General features: G+C 30.0%; 4 protein-coding genes across 10 annotated transcripts; 3 read left to right on the top strand and 1 right to left on the bottom strand.

Moving 5' to 3' along the window:
- The first annotated feature begins 1,794 nt into the window (after nt 1–1,794).
- Nucleotides 1,795–4,824, top strand: LOC127258574 (26S proteasome regulatory subunit 7-like). Its single transcript, XM_051285470.1, has 10 exons — nt 1,795–1,987; nt 2,301–2,382; nt 2,548–2,639; nt 2,777–2,854; nt 2,993–3,054; nt 3,231–3,375; nt 3,542–3,760; nt 3,848–4,029; nt 4,156–4,331; nt 4,435–4,824. Exons 1-10 carry the CDS (start codon nt 1,901–1,903, stop codon nt 4,590–4,592), a joined length of 1,281 nt encoding a protein of 426 aa, XP_051141427.1. The 5' UTR covers nt 1,795–1,900; the 3' UTR covers nt 4,593–4,824.
- A 3,997-nt stretch (nt 4,825–8,821) lies between these two features.
- Nucleotides 8,822–10,063, top strand: LOC127258284 (homeobox-leucine zipper protein HAT22-like). The gene is made up of 3 exons (XM_051285077.1): nt 8,822–9,261; nt 9,348–9,427; nt 9,619–10,063. Exons 1-3 carry the CDS (start codon nt 8,881–8,883, stop codon nt 9,902–9,904), a joined length of 747 nt encoding a protein of 248 aa, XP_051141034.1. The 5' UTR covers nt 8,822–8,880; the 3' UTR covers nt 9,905–10,063.
- Nucleotides 10,064–12,198: 2,135 nt separating this feature from the next.
- Nucleotides 12,199–15,428, top strand: LOC127258592 (uncharacterized). Of its 7 annotated transcripts, none has more exons than XM_051285497.1 (12): nt 12,199–12,641; nt 12,788–12,865; nt 12,943–13,014; nt 13,535–13,605; nt 13,873–13,945; nt 14,030–14,104; nt 14,185–14,296; nt 14,367–14,424; nt 14,515–14,586; nt 14,697–14,827; nt 14,914–15,037; nt 15,161–15,428. In XM_051285497.1, exons 2-12 carry the CDS (start codon nt 12,851–12,853, stop codon nt 15,231–15,233), a joined length of 876 nt encoding a protein of 291 aa, XP_051141454.1. In that variant the 5' UTR covers nt 12,199–12,641; nt 12,788–12,850; the 3' UTR covers nt 15,234–15,428. The 7 variants fall into 7 exon arrangements, with proteins under 7 accessions (XP_051141454.1, XP_051141453.1, XP_051141452.1 ...); XM_051285496.1 differs by having other exon boundaries at nt 13,867–13,945; XM_051285495.1 differs by having other exon boundaries at nt 12,200–12,636; nt 12,798–12,865; nt 13,852–13,945.
- Nucleotides 15,429–16,591: 1,163 nt separating this feature from the next.
- LOC127258598 (probable xyloglucan endotransglucosylase/hydrolase protein 7) lies at nt 16,592–19,971 on the bottom strand. Its single transcript, XM_051285507.1, has 4 exons — nt 19,704–19,971; nt 17,744–17,844; nt 17,456–17,652; nt 16,592–17,293 (listed from the first exon to the last, which is right to left on the bottom strand). The coding sequence occupies exons 1-4, from the start codon at nt 19,876–19,878 to the stop codon at nt 16,903–16,905; spliced, it is 864 nt and encodes a 287-aa protein (XP_051141464.1). The 5' UTR covers nt 19,879–19,971; the 3' UTR covers nt 16,592–16,902.

Here is a 19,971-nt window from a genome sequence, read left to right as displayed (position 1 = left end):
ATGAATTAATATGAGTGTATTACTGTAGATACCGGAATTTAGGTAAAGTATAATTAGTAAATAATTAAAAAGTGTATTAGTAAAAATAATTATAGATTAAGATTAAGATAAGTAAATAGTTTCATTAAAATTAAAATTAAGAAAATTATAAAATTTAAAATTTAAAATGCGATTACAGTGCATAATTATATTTTCAAAAATAGAAATAACAAGTTATATGGGACGGACGAAAATAGAGACAAATTATGTGGGAGGGAGGAAGTATTATTTAATATAATTATAATGAAATTTATGTAATATACTGTGAATGGTAATAATATTTATAAAGTTAAGATAGATAATATAATTACCAAATAAGTAAATAACAATTTTGTTTTGGGATAAACAAATATTTAGAAAATAATACTTTCTCCGTTCCAAACATCCTGAAACATTTCTAAAATAGTAAATAATTAATTATACTTGATATCTACCTCCCATCACATAATTTCTAAATTATTCTACTTAATACTATTCATCTAAAAGCTCGTACCAAAAGCAAATATTGCACATTGTTTGGGACGGGAGCAGTATCTTTTTATGAGATGAGAGAATATTAAAATATTATATTTCGGATTGATTAGAATTTTTAATATACAGAGCTAAATCGATTCAATATTTTGTTTTTTATTTTCTTTTAAATTTTTTTTAGTAATAATACTTTTTGCAGGTGAAATAATTGTTAAATTTCAACTAATATTTTACACGAAAAATAATCATAGAATATATTATACTTCTAAGTAAAAAGTTATGAAATTGTAGACGAAAAGATTGAAAGAAGGTCAAATAAAATAAATCTTTTATTCTTACTTGATCTTTATTTAAAACAAAATTAATTTCATATTTTGAATAAAACATAAAATTATATACTAAGAAAGGACATATAGATTATGAGGATGTTAACTTTATAGGGTTAATAAATATTTCTGTTTAATTTATCAGATAAACATTATTAGTCATACAAAAGTCAATTAGGCCTAATACATGGTTAGTTGGATTATAAATTAATCAACTTCACATGAAGATTAATATTGTATATTATATATCTCCAAAATTTTGCAATTTTTTTTTTTTTTTTTTTTTGTGATATCATTATTCACGGTCACAAATTTACCATATACACTATTAGGCCAAATTCTCAAATTTCTTATATAAAGCGTCAAATGCAATAATAATTTTACCTAATAATAATAAAAACGGTTAAAATAAAAAATATCACACCTTTGTATTGTTATTTATTTATTTATTTTTGTACTATTTAATTTTCAAGATTTCTTTTACAAAGTTATAATTTTATCTCACAAGCCATTACATCCAATTAAAATACAAAATCAAAATACACACACCCATCCAAAACATGCAACTTTAGTTATTAATGTGATATTTTTATATAAAAATTGATATATTTTTATTAAAAAAAAATGACTACAAAGAATTGAAAGATAACATAATCTAATTTTTTATATAAAATATTGTGTATTATTGAACAATTATAAACAAACATAGGACCTACTTTCCATACTATTAAGTTGAAATTTACCGAAAATGTACTCGAAAAATAGCTGTAGTATAAAAAGTTGTCAAGAAATATACTATATATCATTATATTTTGCAATTTGAATTGGATTTTTTTTATTGGGCTGAAGATGTTATTGGCCCATTATATTATTTTCTTTTTGGGCCCATTTAGTATAGACTGAAGGCCCAATTTCAGGGGAACAATGGAATTCACAACAAATAACTCAGCTTGCCTGCTCGGTGCTCGTTAATGGCGTTCCTTATTCATCGTTGCTTTCTTGACCAGGAAGACAAGCAATAGGCCGAAGCCCTCACCCATCCTATCAAATCAAGCAATTCGAAAATGGTGCCTGAGCCTGACGATGAGATCAAGGACGAGAAGAACCCTAAGCCCCTCGATGAAGATGATATTGCTCTTCTCAAGACCTATGTAAGTACGGTTTTTCCTCTTTTAATGGTTGTATGGAAACGCAGGTATAGTTTAGTTTTAGAGACAAATTTGAGTTTGTAATTCATTTTCCGTAGATAACCGGCGAGTGAAGCGACTTTAGGGGTTGTTTTGGATCTAGTTTTTTTGTGGAAATGGAAGACTGATATTGTTGCAATTTGTGAAGTGAAGATTCTGTTCTTCTGCTTAAGTTGCTATATGTTCTTCTGCTAATTACTGTATATAGCAAATCAGAAAGTAATTTCTAATTTCTTGCATGTTAAAGTCTGTTGCTCTTATGGAATGTGTGCTTTAGGGGTTGGGGCCTTATTCTACGACCATAAAGAAGGCCGAGAAGGAAATCAAGGAGATGGCCAAGAAGATAAACGATTTGTGTGGTTTGTATCTTTTACCAATTCTCTATGCATTTTTGCTAAACAATGACCATCTTCACAATATTGATGACTATTCTGTGATTATTTGTCTGTAGGCTATTGAAGTGCAATGGTCATATGTTACTTCGATCTTCGTAATGTTGATTAGATATAATTTTTGTTGTATAGGTATCAAGGAATCCGACACTGGTCTAGCTGCACCGAGTCAATGGGATCTTGTATCGGATAAGCAAATGATGCAGGAAGAACAACCTTTGCAGGTATATATATGTATATAGTTTATGTGACTTGTTCTTCTGTTGTTCACGGTTACTTTTGTAATCAAGTAAGGCTTATAATTATAACTCATCTATCTTATTAACCCATTTTTTTTGGGTATAATTGGATTTCTTACTAGGTTGCAAGATGTACCAAGATAATTGATCCCAATACCGAAGATGCGAAATATGTCATCAATGTCAAGCAAATCGCCAAGGCAAGAACTAGACCTTTCCTGATGGTTTTTCTCTAAAAGAGGCTCGGTTGTGTATTGAATAATATTCTATTTATTTGTTTTTCTATTCTGTATCAACTTTTAGTTATATTTTCTTTGTTAATTGTCATTTATTTGCAGTTTGTTGTTGGATTAGGGGATAAGGTCTCACCCACCGATATTGAAGAAGGCATGAGAGTTGGGTAAATACTTTTTTCTATCTTGGTATTTCATGCACCCCCGCATAAGTTTAATTATTGAAGTGAATGTTATGATTTTTAGGTCCTTAAACTCATTAGTTTATTTTATACTGTTGCTGCCCTTAGCTATTATGATATTTTTTCCAATCGAATATTTATTTATTTATTTATTTTTGCAGTGTTGACAGAAATAAGTATCAAATCCAGATTCCATTGCCTCCAAAAATTGATCCAAGTGTTACGATGATGACAGTTGAGGAAAAGCCAGATGTAACGTATAATGATGTAGGTGGTTGTAAGGAGCAAATTGAAAAGATGCGAGAGGTACGACAATATATTTATTCTTCACTTGCTTTTAATGTGCACGCTGTTGCCATAACTTATGTTTGGATAAACAAAAAAGGATTTCATTTTCACCTTTTGATATCTTCATCAAATCCTTATTATATATATATATATATATGTCTTTGTATATATATATTTTGGCAAGGTTGTCGAGCTGCCCATGCTTCATCCTGAAAAATTTGTAAAACTGGGGATTGATCCACCAAAGGGTGTGCTATGCTATGGCCCTCCTGGTACTGGTAAAACTCTACTCGCCAGGGCTGTGGCTAATAGAACCGATGCATGTTTCATTCGTGTTATTGGAAGTGAGCTTGTCCAAAAGTACGTTGGTGAGGGTGCTCGGATGGTTCGTGAATTATTTCAGGTTCAAAAACCTCCAATTCTACGAACATATTCCATACTCCCATGGCCGTACATGACTTAGTTAATACATTTCATTATTCACCGGCAGATGGCACGCTCTAAAAAGGCTTGCATTGTATTCTTCGACGAGGTTGATGCTATTGGCGGCGCAAGATTTGATGATGGGGTTGGTGGAGACAACGAGGTCCAACGGACAATGCTTGAAATTGTCAATCAGCTGGATGGGTTCGATGCTCGTGGAAATATTAAAGTCCTAATGGCAACCAACAGGTGGTTATGTTCTAACCTTTGATTGCCATTATTTATGGTTTTCTTGCTGTCAACGGGCGCTCTTTTATTTGATGGATATTGACGTGCTAATTTATGCCGTGGTTGTTTTTAATTTATATAATATAGACCTGATACTCTTGATCCGGCACTGCTTCGTCCTGGACGTCTGGATCGCAAAGTGGAGTTTGGATTGCCCGATCTAGAAAGCAGAACACAAATATTCAAGATTCATACACGAACAATGAACTGTGAGAGGGATATTCGGTTTGAACTTCTCGCTCGTCTCTGCCCAAACTCTACCGGTAAAAGTTCATCAGATTTTTCCTAGATATCAATTAAACGACATAAGCCCATGCTGTGCATCAAGATTTTATTCGATATTCTGTGGTATACATTTTTTTTCAGGGGCAGACATAAGAAGTGTGTGCACCGAGGCTGGCATGTACGCTATCCGAGCAAGAAGGAAAACCGTGACCGAGAAAGATTTCTTGGACGCCGTTAATAAGGTGATCAAAGGTTATCAAAAATTCAGCGCAACGCCTAAGTACATGGTTTATAATTGAACATCGTCTGCTCGTCTCTTCGAATTTCTGTTTGGTACGTACCTCTTAATTCATATGGGATTTCAGCTTTTAACTGGTTTATAAATTTTATCTTGTTTAAGAAAAGATTTTATGTATTCTATATTTGCATCATATGCTAATCAAGAATCATCTAACAATGAATGCTTGCTAATACTTTTATTATGTATTTATTTATTTAATAGAAAATTATATAAATCATATGTTATCATGAGCTATATATCAAAACATCATTGTATTTGTATATATAGTTTTGAAGGGGATTAAATGAAAAAGGGATAAAGTTGTGTGTGTGTGTTCTGGAAGCTAAGGAATATATTGACATTCTCTAGTGATGATAAGTTTGGAATATTATTTATGTTCTTTCTCAAATTAATAAATAAAAATTGTGACTTTTTAGAGAAAAAGCACTTGTGTTGTGTTGCGTAGATACTGAATTGTATGCATTTATTTATTTGACAATGATTAGCTGTCTGCTTAATTATTCCCACCATAAATCAAGTACTACTATTATAGTAAAAAATACTCCCTCACTTCCAATGCAACCTTTGCGTTCGGCACGGGAATTTAGATGAGAAGTATTAAGTATGATAATTTGAAATAATTTTGATATTAAATTATGTGATTGGAGAGATATAATTATTTGTTTTTGAAGTGTATATTAATATATGTATATAAATATTATTAATTATTTTTAAATTTAAAAATATTGCAGTGAATTTGAAAATAAAATAAAATAAAATATTGCATAGTGTTTGGGACAGAGTGAGTATTATCACATCGATTCCTCCAATTATTCTAATGTAATATTATTACATATTAATGTCATAAACCTAGTGAGCATTATTATTATTTATTATTTATTATTATTATTCTTATTATTATTTTATTGGTGTCTAGATTTGGGGGGAAAGCATTTTTGCTTTAACGAAAGTTGGTGGGATGTGATATCATGATATCCCCTCTTACCCCCTTAGAGTGAAAGCTTTTGGGTTTTTTTTTTTTTTCCCAAAATTTTTTCAATATATTTTTTTTAAAAAAAAAAAATTAATATATTACAAGTAATCATTATTTTTATATAAATTTATTAGTTTTAAGAAGTAATTAATAAGTATAAGTGAAAAAAATATATATAACATCTAAATTACAACAATAGTAAAAACCATAGGACATAAGAAATATTAAAAGAGCCTATTAATATTAGAGTTTAATGAAGATAATTACCATTATGACCCACTATTGATGTCCGAGTTAAATATAATTAATAAATAATTAAAAATTTATTAGTAAAAATAATTATTATATAATATAAATAATTACAAATTAAGATTAAAAAAATTAATTAATTTAATTAGAATTAAAAATTTTAAATTGAAATTAAAATGTAGTGAGGCGGAGGGAGTATTATTTTTAATAATATTTTCATACATATCACATTCAATAAAAAAAATTATATTCCCTAACTTCAAATGCTCATTGACATAGTCACATAAATAAAACTATTGTTTTAATATTCTGTACTTTTCTTTTTTCAGGGCATCTATATTGGGAATAACGACACGCCCGTGTCGTCTTTATTTACTATTTTCTTTTAATAATATAATCTTATTATCCAATTTCGGTCGGTAGAGGGAATACTAAGGTTGTTTATTCGTTTAAGCGTATGTTTGCTTTAAGTTTTTTTATTTAATTTTTATTTAAATAATATTTTTGTTATGATATTGTAATTGTGCATTTGAAATCCAAATAAAAAACATTTTTTTTAAAAGTATTTTACTATGTTTTTTATAATAATAAAATGCTACATTAAACAATACTCCCTTCGTCTCAGATATCGTGTCTGCTACACTGTAGACACGGTATTTTAGGAGGGGTATAATTAGTAGATAATTAAGAATGTATTAGGAAAAATAATTATCCTATAATATAAATAATTATAAATTAAGATTAAGATAACTATTTATTTTAATTAAAATTAAAAAAAAAATAAAAAATTTAAAATGAGATTAAAGTGTGTAATCATTTTCAGAGAAGTGACATGGTATGTGGGACGGACAAAAACAGCAATGTGGACATGGTATCTGGGACGGAGGGAGTATTATAGTACAAATTTTAGCCACTAACCTAAACCCCCGTAGCAAAAAAATAAAATAAAATCCTAAGATTGTGTATGGAGTTTAGGGTTTTTTTTTTAATCTTTTTAATCATTTATTCTATTTATGATTTTTAAAAAATATATTAAATCAAAATTAAAGTTTTTATTATTCAAATTTCAAACTAAAAATCTCAAACAAAGATGCAGTTTGGGATTGAATATCTAATTATATATATTTTCTTTTCCTTGAAAATATCTAATTATATATATTTTTAATACTAGATTACAAATTAATTTTTATTTAAAATATCATATTATAAATTAATTTTTGCAACATTAAACTATATTTTAATTTAAAATTTCTATTATTCACTGTCTTAATCTCAACCCCAACCTTATATCTAAGATATCTTCAAGCATATTATCAATAATGTTTTAAAAATATTTTATTTGATATGTTTTTTATTCAAAACATTTTATACAATTACTTACTATTTACTTTTAAAATATTGATAAGATTTGTTTGTTCAATATATATTATATATAATATTTTATATATAAAAAGTCAATATTTAAAATAAAATATTGTCTTTACAATATATATATAGTTTTTTATGCTTTACATTAAAAAATAATCCAAATTAAAACACAAAATATGTATATATAAAACAATAATTAAATTTTCAAATAAAGAAGGGCAAAAAATACATATGCCATTGACCTTAAAATAAGAAAGGATAGAGAGAGAAAATAAATGATGGAGTGAAGAATAGGAAAGGAATTATAGGAAGGCATCACAAGGCACCCCACCAATGATTTTTTTGTTGATTTTTCAAATTTACAATTTGATTTTTTGTAATACTATATATATATATATATATAAAATAGTATCTTTATAATTCATATAAAAATTAATAATATTTTGGTATTAATATATAATTATTTTTATTATAATATTCTTTCCGTCTCATATCTATCTATTCGTTTGCTTTTTTGTATGGAGTTTTAAGAATAATAGTATTATATTGGAATATAGTAGAAATAAAGGTAAAAAGACCAAACTAACCTTATTAGTATTGTATGATATAAAAGGTAATGGTATTTGTGTAATATATTGTAAATTTGAAGGGTATTTGTAATATTACGTAGATAGTACAATTACTAAAAAAAATAAATTAATACTTTGTTATGAGACGAATCAAAATAAAAAAAATAGATAGATTGTTAATGGACGAATGAAGTATAAAAAAATATACTTTTTAGTAAAATATGTAAAAATAGTAAAAAAGTGATCTTAGTTAGAATGAAAAAAATATTACACTACTCTCGGTCACTCAACAAAATAGTCATTTGTTTTTTTATCAACTTGATATTAAAAATAATTTTATATTTTAATAATATTTTATAAATATTATTGCATTTGTATTATAAATATAATATTACTATTCAAAGTTTCGACATGAAAAAATAAATTACTCCCTTTGTCCTAGATAAAATGGGTGTGTTGCTGTAAATACGAGAATTTAGGTAAAATATAATTACTAAGTAATTAAAAAGTGTATTAGTAAAAATAATTATTATTTAGTAAAAATAATTATAGATTAAGATTAAGATAACTAAATAGTTTAATCAAAATTAAAAAAAATTAAATTTTAAAATATAATTAAAGTGTATAATCAATTTTCCAAAAAAAAAAGGACAAATCATGTGAAAAAAAAAAAGAAAATAAAGACAAATTATGTGAGATGGATGGAGTAATATTTAGTTAAAAATAATTAATATTTTTTATATATAGAAAAAAATATCAATACTCAAAATCAAACATATAGAAAAGGGGTGTGGAATCATTCTCTTGTATGTTTTTGTGTTGCCATTTCCATGTGAATCCCACTAAACTACTTCCCATATTATTATTATTATTATTATTATTATTATTATTGACTTTGTGTTTCTTGTCAATGCCTTTTTCCTACTTTTCCAAGCTTCAATTCCATCTTAGTTTTATCCCCACCCCACCCCACACCCTAGGTATTGTGTCCGTACAGAGACAAACTATAATACAGAATCCAAGAAATCAGCCCCCCCCCCCCTCTCTCCCCGAGTCAATATATACACACACACACTTCAACAACCACACCCATTTTCACACCAAATTAATTAGTCAATCAATGAAAGATGGGCTTCGACGATCTCTGCAACACAGCCCTCATTTTAGGCTTAGGAGGACTCACTAATCATCACCACCCCCATTACACACCTACAACTTCCACCCCTAAATTCGACCCCCCTTTGACCCTCAGCCTCGATCTCAAATTGACCAACAATTCCGCCGCCGCCGCCGCCGATTCTTATTGCAATTACAACGATCGCCGCCAAGACAGCGCCGCCTCATCCTCCAACGTCGTTTTCGTCACTACTGTCAAGAGAGAAAGAGAAATTGGCGGCGGCGGCGGCAGCGACGACGACGGATCCAATGGAAGAAAAAAGCTCCGACTCAGTAAAGCCCAGTCAGACCTTCTAGAAGAAAGCTTCAAACGCCACAGTACTCTCAACCCTGTAATTCGAACATCCTTAATTCCGTCGAATTTAATTATTAAAATAATTAATGCGAATTTCTAATTTTGGTATCCTATTGTTGTCAGAAACAAAAACAAGACTTGGCCCGGGAGCTCCAGCTCCGGCCCCGGCAGGTCGAGGTGTGGTTCCAGAACCGGCGAGCAAGGTTCAATCCTGACCCTTCATTAATCCATCTCCACTAAATCTACGGCTACAAATTTCACCGTCTTTTTCCAAAAAATTAAAACGCAGAAACCCAAATTAACGTTTCTTTTTTCCCTAAAAAGTAAATAAATATATATCTGATTTAATTTAATTTAAATTAAATTAATTTATTTCTATATCGGATTATTACAGGACGAAATTGAAGCAGACAGAAGTAGACTGTGAGTTTCTTAAAAAGTGCTGCGAGGCTTTGTCGGAAGAGAATCAGCGGCTGCAGAAGGAGCTGCAAGAGCTGAGAGCTTTAAAACCATCGCCGCCGCTCTACATGAAGCTGCCGGCGGCCGCGACGCTCACCATCTGTCCTTCTTGCGAAAGAATCGACGGCGGAGGTGGCGGCGCCGCCGCGCCGGAAACTCGTTCGTATCTCGTGGCGGCTCCAAAGCCGCACTTCTACACAAATCAATCGGCGGCTTGTTAATTAACTTTTTTTTTTTTATAATTATAATGTGGTAAATATTAAGCAAATATTTAATTTTAATTTTAGGAAATTAGTGATCTTTGGTCTCTTCTTGTTAATTAATGTGTGATTCAGTTATCATGTCCACCATTTTAATTTATTATTATTTTTTTTTTGTCTGTCTCGCTTAGTATGTAATTTTTTTTTTTCTACAAAAATTATATAAATTAATTTCATTTAAAAAAATTTAGTTTATAATTTTTTAATTTTAATTATATTAATTAATTATTTTAATCAAAAAATTATTTTTACTAATATATTTTAAATTATTAACTAATTATATCTTTTTTTAAATTTTTGTATCTAGAGTAAATGGATCACTGTAATGACGGATGGATTATTTAATTTTATTATTGTTAATGGTGGTAGTGGAGATTAATGTCGACAATCATCCGATGAAAAAATAAAATAAACAATAATAATAAATTAATGCAATGTGGGTATGTGGGAATGAAATGATTAATTAATGAATGCATGGGTTTCAGGACACAATGGGAGTTGGGTCACATGTTTTTGTCTCTTTACATAAATCTTGTAATTAATTCATTAATATATTGAAGTCAAGCATCCATTGAATGTAGGTTCAAACCCTTATTTATAGAAAATTTTATTTTAAAAAAATATAATTAAATAATTATTTTTATAATTCATATTTAAAATATTAAATTAATATTTATTTATATCCCATAGAATCATTATTTCAATTTTAAAATTTTATTATTCAAAACTTAAAAGTTAAATTCCATAACAAAGAAACAAGAATATGCTCGCGTATGAAATTGAGATAAACGAGAGTAGAGTGTGCAATTGGAGGGAAATGAAATTGAATAGAGAATGAAAATTAATTCTCTTATTCGGTAAAATAGAGAATTCAATTGAAAAATGTAAAAAAAATGCAGCTATATGAATGAATCAAATAAGAATAAATGATTAACCGGATAAAAAGAAAAAAGTTTTAACGAATGAAAATTCATAAAAAAATATTTTTGCTGATTTTTTTTTATAAAAAATATAAATTATATACGGTGTTTTTTAATATTATATTTTAGTACAATTTCTTAAAAAATCATAAAAATTAAATACTTTAACCATAAATTAAATTTGATTTTTGTAAAATTAAAAGAATATAATTTTTTAAAAAGTATATAAATTAAATAGTACAAAGAAGAAAAAAAAAATACTGCAATATCATTTTTCTCAATTTCTCTGCATATGAGAGGGAAATAAAACAAGAAATAGAAATGAAAAGTTTTATTTCTCTGACTAAAAAAACAAAAAAAATGAAACCATTTTAATTTTTCTGGCCTCATTTATCTGTACCAAACACATAATTAGTGATTCATTATACGATTCTACACAAAATACAACAACATGGAGTATAGTGTTTTTGAGTCGCATGATTTAAACAATATATAATATATTTTATCTATTTACAAAAATTTAATTATTTAATAAAAAATATTAATTTTTTATATTTTTAACATAATTTTTTATAGTTAATATAAAAAATTTGTTAATAAAGAAATACAAAATAAACAAACTCAATATAAATAATAATCAACAAATATAGATATAAATAAATAAAAACATACAATGACATAGATATAATCGAAAGACACAAAAGTTTTAACTTTACCGTCATAAGTTCACTATCTAATAAATCTTTATTAAATATATAAAAATTATATTTATTAAAGATTTGCAATAAAGACAAAATAGATATATTGATTATAAATAGTAAAAAAAATACTCTAAATAGAACACAAAAATATATTAAATGATATACATATATATTATATATTATATATATTAAATTATTTTCTTGCTGTGGATCTTTTCAATTTATATTATCTAAAATTCATGGAACAAATATTATGTGAAAGGGACTGAAAAGTTTTCGTTTTGTTTCACTTTAAAAATTTTAAGGAAAAAAAAATGAAGAAGAAGATAGAAGGATAATGGGCATGAGATGCTCATCTTTTTCGGGACCTGTGGGCCACGCCCCACGTGACGTATCCAACTCCCGCTTTTTCCCACCTTTTTTTTTTTTGAAAAAGCCGTATTACGGTAAAAGTTTAAAGTTGGGCCCATGAGCGGTTAATTTCGGCCCAATTGAAGGCCCGGCCCGGCTGAAGATTGCTTAGTTACTGAAAAGATTTCATTTTCTTAAGGGAAAAAATTATTGTCAGTCTTATTCAAACACGGCCGTTTTAGATAGAACGCAATCGTATTTAACCATACAGTTCATCAGCCATCGAACTAGAATAGAACGCGAACACGCCCGTGTTCTACTCAATTACCCAGACCGGTCTTGCCCTAAAATACCGTTAAGTTCACGCGCAGCCATCACCCTCTCACTTCGTCTCTCTTTGCCGCTCTCCCTCTCGTTCTCCGATAGACCGCCGCCGTCGACTCGTCCAGCGCCGCCGCCACCAGCCTCGCCAACCGCCACCCACCTCCCTCACCCATCGCGATTACAGCCGCCCTGCCACCATCTCCACCACGATTTCAACCCCTTCGCCTCGTCTCCGCCTCCGACCGACTGCCCCTCCGCCGGCGTCGACTCCGCCGCACGCCGTCCCGCTGTCTCTTCTCCTTCCCAACCGGCCGTCGCTCCGCCGATTCAACCCCCAATCTCCGCCATCGACTCCTGCTCTTGTTTCTGTTTCTATTTCCGACCCTTGAATCGATTGGTGAGGTAATCTCGCTCTTAATCACTCCCGTATTCGTGTTTTGAGGTTGAACACGGGAGTGTTGATTCCAACACGCCCGTTTAATGATTTTTCATTTTCTTTTGTTAATGCTCATAAGATGTTTGATTTTGGGATTCTATTTATTATCAAGAATGGATTAGGTTTTTGCTCGGTGCTGTATGTTTGTTTGAGCGGAATGGTTTAGGGAGCAAGAATGGACATCGAGATGGTGAGATTTCAGTATTGGTTTAATTTTTGCAATGTAATGCTGTAGATTTGAGTAAGAAATTTTATGCTGGATTGTAGGAAATTATTGACCGTAGTAGATGTCGGGAGCTTGCAATGTCGTCATCATTTTGCCGCCGGATATACTCGGAGGTATTTTTTAATGTTTTTTCTCGCTGTGAAGGAGCTTCAATGGAGAAATAGTGTAATCTGATTTGTTTGAATTATCATTGTGTAGTGAATTGTTTGTTATATAATATATATATATATATATGACAATTGCCATTGATAGTAGTATAAAAAAATGGACTTAACTAGAATTGTGGTTAAATCAGATCTAATCTTGATAATTTTAGTTGAACTATGGTGTAATTCTGCTGAATCTGCTGAAAGGTTGCGTATTCAGTCGTAAAGAAATTTACTGAACCAGATCATGATCGTTGCGAGAGATTAATCGACATTCAAGATAGGATTGTGAATATGAAAACATTAAACTTAATGCATTATTGAATTGTTGGATATGAAGATAAATTAAATGTTGATGTTGCAAAATCAATATTTGGTTAATAAGGTGTTTGATGTTTTGGTGAAAAATGAAAATGCATTGTAACATAGAGCTGTTATTTGTAATTCGTGTTGACAATTTGCAGGGTGAATTTATGTATTCTTGCAGATAGAAGAGGTTGGATGGGAGAACCTCGTGAGACTGGGAAACGATCTAACTTTCCTTTGCTTCCGTGTCATGTAAGCGTTTTTTTTGCAGTTTTTAATTCTGCGCCTAATGCCAGTCGAGTCTATCTATCGGTCGATCTATCGAGATTTATAGAAATATATTAATGTAGTATGGCATTAAGTATATGTTCAACAGTTGATGCCAAATTCGGCGAGCTTTCATGTTTGAACTTGTTAAAGTAAATCAAATTCTTCTTTCAACTCGTATTTATTAACAAATAAATTTTCAGTTTTAAGGTTGTAGTTGTCGCTTGTTAGTGGTGGTTTTGCCAGGGACAGTAAAGGAAGACAACATATTCTGGAGATAACATTGGATGAGACATATCCTCGACGCCCTCCTTCAGTATCTGTGGTTTGTTCTTTTCCACCGCCTCTTGTTTCATTCATCTCTAAGTTGGAAATTAGTAATTAAAACATTGGTCCGGATGTGATTTAGGGATTGCCTTATAATTTTAATCTCGAGTGGTTCCCGAAATCAAAGCTAAGAGATGTCGTGCAACAATTTCAAAGGGTAGATCTCCTTTAGATGTTTTTTTATTTTATTTTATTTTATTTTATTTTTTTACTTGAATATAATCTACTTTGCCGTAGCACGTAGATCAGCTCCATGACTTTTCGACCACTATGGATGATATTGATCGGTTTCTTGTAACCGAGCCAATAAACTCACACCATGCTGCATCATCACGCCATATCAAAATTGGTTAGCCATTATTCATCAAATTTTTGTTAAATTTATTATTGTTTTTGTTTTAATTCTGTGTTTTTTGAAGGACACGATTGTTATGTCGTCGTCTCCATTAATGTTGATGATCCATTATCTCTACCCGAGTAGGATTCTCTGCAGTTGATCTTTGATGATATCTTTTCCAAAAATTGCCCTCGAAACTTCCTTACATAACTTTGCTTCTAATCTTACAGGTGTCGCTTCCTCGGCTCAGATGCCGCAGTCAACACTCTAATGAAAATGTGGAAGAGAAATAGCAAAAGATGGTATCGTAATTTTGGGATAATATTTTCTTGCAAATGTTTGTCTTAAATACCATTCAATTTGAAGTCTCTCTCGATTCCTTCTCTATTAACTTTTGTTTGGTAATTAATAGGGATAGAGGCAAGCCGTTTCCCGAAAATTTCGAACATGTATTTGATTCTCCGTCGCTCCAACAACCGTGTGCCGAAAAGAACAAGGAGCAAGTCGAGTGTGGCATTTGTTATTCTCAATATCTTCCCATAGGTAAGGATAATCGTCGATTCTAATAGTTATTGCAAATCTGGACCAACATTTTTGTCCACATCCTATACTTGTTTATGTTGTCCTAGACGACGAGCTTGGCGCTAAGAGCGGGAGTGCAACTGATTATACCTGCGAAAATGCACACTGTAATCGTGCATTCCACACCATTTGTCTCGTTGATTGGCTTCGTTCCATTACAACAACAAGACGGTATGTTTGTACTAATAGTTGGCCTTTTATTACATCTTCGATGTTCTTGCATATAAGACTGTATGCTGTTTTCGTTTTACTCACTCGATCATCGTCAAAGTTTGGAACTGCATTTCATTTTAGGTCATTCGATGTTCTGTTTGGAAATTGCCCGTACTGTTCGGATCCCGTTGCCGTCAAGCTCGGCATGAAGTAATATATTCCCCTGCATTACATCAGGCAAGAATCATTACCCATTGAAACAATTGTTTCTGCTAATCAAGTCATGTTAGATTCTTTTGAATTTAGAAAATTGGGTGTGTTATTTTAGTTTATCGGAATTTCTCAAACATTTTTACGGTTGTCGAATTGGTATGGTATTGTTATCGTAAAGCAAGGTCGTTGATTCGAATTCTGCCAATGTTTTCTTGGCCATACAGGATTTGTCTAATGTAGTTTTTTTAGCTTACATGATTTATATAAAAAATATATCGAATAAATTGATCGTAAATGAGTAATAGTTTATATAATGTATATATGTGGTGCTAATATTTCATTTTGTGGTTAACGGGAAGGTTACGGTGCTGATTTTAGCACTTATAAAATACAAAAAATAGCACGTGTTGTTTGAAATAATTACATGTGTTGTTTGTTTATAATTACACTTGTGTTGTACAAGTGTATATATATGTGCTGAAATGCATGTGTTGTCTGAGACGCCTTTGTTTATATGAATATAAATTGATGCGTTGTCACTAATATTACCGGGTGTTTTTTTTTGTTAGCTATTTGTATTTGTATTATATTAATATAAATAATGTGTTGTTACTAGCATTATCGTGTGTTATTTGCTAGATATTAGTGTGCTGTTCAGCATTGTAACTGCCGACATTTATGGAATTTTTCCCCTTTTTTCGTATAGAAAAAATTGCCATGTATATCCAATTCATCTACGTTAATAACAATATAATGATTCAAAAAAAAAAAAATTGTTCTCCTCAATAACGTGAGTTTTAGAAACTGTATAAATTGAGTAGATAAATAGATGTGATAATATATTTTTATTATTGAAAATAATTTCCACGTAGAAATATATATATATATATACAGTTATCATTTCCTAGAATCGTGCCATATGCAAGACAACAAATAGTTTAAATTGGATGCATACGACAAAATTAGTAATGAATTTTAGCCAACATTGCTAGCTAGCTAGCTACTTGTCTGAATTTTGCAGGTCAAGTTGTCTCTAATATCCATGGGGTCTACTTTTGCCTCATTTTTATCATTTCCAATCCATGTATCTTCCCTCTTATTTTATTTTATTTTTACATAAATAAATAAATCTTCCTTCATATAGATCTTTTTTAATCTTAAAATATTAAAAAATTTAAATTTAAAAATAAATATTTTATATAGTATTTTATTAAAATAAATAAGTATTTGGTATAATAACATTTCAAGAAAATATTATTAATAAGTATTATCAAAATTTTCAAATATATCATTAGAAGACATAGAACCTTATCAACTCACTTGAACAACCGCTAGAATTATTGAAAGGACAAAAGATAATAATAATAATACTTAGTTAATTAAATAATCGATACAATTAACCAACAATACACAATAAGATAATAATTATCATTACAATGTTTTTTTTTTTTTTGTTTTTAAGAAACCAAGCAGCAAAGCATATAAGTTTTTAAAAAAAATAATACAATTGAACATCAATCACATGTAAAATAAACAAACAAAAAGAAAAACAACAGTTTAAACGTAAGAAAACGACATGCACGTGTGAACCACATAATGTCTTTAAACAGCATGCACATTTCCAACCTTCCGATGATAATGATCATGGTGTCTCATCCGACGGCCAGAGATCAAATTCCGGCAGAGCATTCCGGCGGGGGAACCGGATAGCGTTTCCGGTCAGTGCAATAATCGTAGATCATATGGTTGGTCCGCACCCACCGGTAGCGCTTAGCCGCCTCCGGGCTCAGGACCTTGCAGGTCGGGCCCTCCCACCAATTGTTGGGGTTCGATGGACACCCCGCGGGCCCCGGCACCGGACATCCCTCGATGTCGAAATCCTTGTAATAAGCGTAAAACGGCGCCTTGCTCCAATCAATCTTCTCGATGCCTCCCCTCGTCGCCCAATCGTCGGCTTCCCATAGAGTCGAGTAAACTCCCATTGGTTGGGATTTCGGGAATGGGATCCCTATAGCCTCGTTGTTCTTATACACTCTGATCGGGACTTGGTCTACTGAGAAGCTGTAATAAAAAATTTTATTATTTATGAAATGATATTTATAATAAAAATATATATTTTTAATTTAATTTAAAATAAATGAGTTTTATATGACACTGAGAAACTGTAATAAAAAAAATTATTCTTTATAAAATAATATTTATGATAAAATTTATAAATCTTACATGACTCGACTATGGCACCACATAATCGAGTACTCGTGAAAATCTTGGGACGGGTCGAACCATAGGTTGACCCGTTGCTCCCTATCGCCTTTGCCGTGGGCATAGACATTCGTTTGGACCGTGTAGGGTTGGCCCGACCGGTTTCCTAGGAACTCAAAATCGAGCTCGTCTCGTATCGTGTCCGTGTCCGAGTTCATCTATTACAACATAAGACTGACAATTAGTTGCTATATGTCTTAATAATTGATGTACATAGGAATTTAATCGGTAATACATATAAATGTATACGTAGAAGGCGGTGACTGTTCCGGCCGAGTCGCCGGGGACGAGCTTGATCTTCATGCTCACTCGGCCGTAAAGATATTGATACTTGGAAGCGAATCCGCATCCTAAATAATCGTAAAAAAATGAATTAATATGTGTGTATATATTACGTTACGATATAAATACGTAAATATTTTTATGTTAAATTTACTATTCTCTTCGTCTCAAGTGAATAGACACGCTCATCATTTGGCTTGTTAACCTTAAGTAGGATATTTTTATTTTAGTATATATATTGTCGGTATCTAATTATCAATTTACTTGCATTCTTATTTTTATTAACATTCTTACATTATACATAAATGTTATCGATAATTTCCTTTTATGTCAATCTATTCATCAATAGAATATTATTCTCTTTATCCGTAAAATTTGCACTTTTGGATCATGCATAGAGATTTTTAAAAAGAATAATATTTTATTAAAAAAATAATAAAAGTAAAAAGACGGTTGCATATATTTTTAAAATTTTAGTTAGAAATTAAATAAAATAAAAAAATATAATAAAAATATTGATATTTGTTGTAAATAAATATTGAAATAAGAATAATAGTTAAATATTAATTAACTAATTTTTCCAAAATTAATAATAAGACAAATTTAAAGAACGGAGTAAAAAATAAAAATAAAAATAAAACAAATTTAAAGAACGGAGTAAAAAATAAAAATAAAAATAAAATTGACGGACTAAAACAATATTATTTTTTAATCTACTACAATTTTATTTTTTTCACATTTATTTAATATGGGCGGAACAAATTAAACAAGTATATAATTAATGTTGGATCATTTTTCATTGACATTTTGTTCTTTTTTATTTTTTTAATGAATATATATTATTTCTTTTATATAATTTTTATTTCATCCGTTTTATTTATATCACAATATATGTACATAAGTGTGTTTGTTTGGGGTTTGAATTTTGAGTTCGGATTTGAATAGGAAAAATTTTGAATTTTAATAGTTGTATGATGTGATATAAATAGGTATTGATGTGATGTTTTGAATGTAAAATTAATTTTTAGTATAATATAAAAAATAAAAAATAGGTGTTTGATTTGATGTTTTTGGAGGAAAAAATGGAATGAATAGTGGATATAAAATCTAATCCCTCAAACAAACACACCCAAAAAGTAATAAAAAATAGTATCTTAATGTAAAATATGTAAAATAATAATAATAATAAAACGAAGGTATTGTAAAAATCTTACTCCTTCCGTCCCAATACAATAGTGTTATTTACCATTTTTGTCCATCCTAAAATAATAGTCTTATTTCAATAAATAACTATATCACCATAAAACTATCACTACTTTTTATTTTTATTACACAATTGTCACTATTTTTTACACTAATACACTCACAAGGACAAAAAAGTCTTTTATCCATAATTTTTACCAACTATCAATATAATATCAATATTTCTTAAATTTTGTGTCCAACCCAATTAAGACTATATTTATGGACGGAGAGAGTATTAAAAAATAACAATAAAATAGTGAAATATGTAAAAAAGTAGTACCAAATTGTGAAAATAATGAAATTGTGGCCTGTGGATGAATACATAAGTTTAGCCTATAAAAAAAATATATAATTATCCTGGACAAAAGAAATATTATATTAAACAAATATTTGAGTAAAAAAATAAGTTTATATATTTAATCATAATTAAATATTTATTTACTTTGTGTGCAGAATTTTATGTGTATCAGTATTATATTGATATAAAGCAAAAATAAAATAGAAATGACTAAAATATTTTTAGTACTATATAATATAAAAACAATGACATTTATGTAATACTTAAAGATATTTGTAACATTATGTAAATAATACAGTTACTAAAAAATAAAAAAAATATTTTATTACGAGACAACCAAAATAAAATAAATAAATAATTTGTTAAGAAACAGAGTATGCCTACCTGAGCCTTGATCGAGGGTGAGCTGAATGCCTCTTCCTCCGTCGAGCTCCCGAATATGAGAGTCGGCCCACGTGATCCGGAAGTCCTGCGAGAACGTCGCCGGCCGCCCGGACGCGGCGGAGAAGAGCAGCGCCGCCGCAATGCACCACCTCCACAATGCCAATGCCAATGCCATGCCTTCTTAATTAATACAATAAATATATATATATAATTATTTAAAGGATATATCGATGAAAGTGGATAATTATATATAAAAAAGGATGTGTGT

Source organism: Andrographis paniculata, unplaced genomic scaffold (genome assembly GCF_009805555.1).
Source record: "Andrographis paniculata isolate CXL003 unplaced genomic scaffold, ASM980555v1 Contig59END, whole genome shotgun sequence".
Taxonomy (NCBI): Eukaryota; Viridiplantae; Streptophyta; class Magnoliopsida; order Lamiales; family Acanthaceae; genus Andrographis; species Andrographis paniculata.
Note: the sequence above shows the minus strand (reverse complement) of the source record. Positions and strands in the feature narration are given on the sequence as shown.

Excerpts from the sequence above, each read along its gene's own strand:
- LOC127258284 (XM_051285077.1), top strand. The coding sequence starts at position 8,881 with ATGGGCTTCGACGATCTCTGCAACACAGCCCTCATTTTAGGCTTAGGA. Across the intron at positions 9,262-9,347 it reads GCCACAGTACTCTCAACCCT|AAACAAAAACAAGACTTGGC; the intron begins GTAATTCGAACA and ends TATTGTTGTCAG. Across the intron at positions 9,428-9,618 it reads TTCCAGAACCGGCGAGCAAG|GACGAAATTGAAGCAGACAG; the intron begins GTTCAATCCTGA and ends GGATTATTACAG.
- LOC127258598 (XM_051285507.1), bottom strand. The coding sequence starts at position 19,878 with ATGGCATTGGCATTGGCATTGTGGAGGTGGTGCATTGCGGCGGCGCTG. Across the intron at positions 17,845-19,703 it reads CACCCTCGATCAAGGCTCAG|GATGCGGATTCGCTTCCAAG; the intron begins GTAGGCATACTC and ends ACGATTATTTAG. Across the intron at positions 17,294-17,455 it reads TGGTGCCATAGTCGAGTCAT|CTTCTCAGTAGACCAAGTCC; the intron begins GTAAGATTTATA and ends TTTTTATTACAG.
- LOC127258574 (XM_051285470.1), top strand. The coding sequence starts at position 1,901 with ATGGTGCCTGAGCCTGACGATGAGATCAAGGACGAGAAGAACCCTAAG. Across the intron at positions 2,383-2,547 it reads GAAGATAAACGATTTGTGTG|GTATCAAGGAATCCGACACT; the intron begins GTTTGTATCTTT and ends TTTGTTGTATAG. Across the intron at positions 3,761-3,847 it reads TGGTTCGTGAATTATTTCAG|ATGGCACGCTCTAAAAAGGC; the intron begins GTTCAAAAACCT and ends ATTCACCGGCAG.
- LOC127258592 (XM_051285495.1), top strand. Across the intron at positions 14,297-14,366 it reads ATCACGCCATATCAAAATTG|GACACGATTGTTATGTCGTC; the intron begins GTTAGCCATTAT and ends TGTTTTTTGAAG. Across the intron at positions 14,587-14,696 it reads AAGAGAAATAGCAAAAGATG|GGATAGAGGCAAGCCGTTTC; the intron begins GTATCGTAATTT and ends GGTAATTAATAG.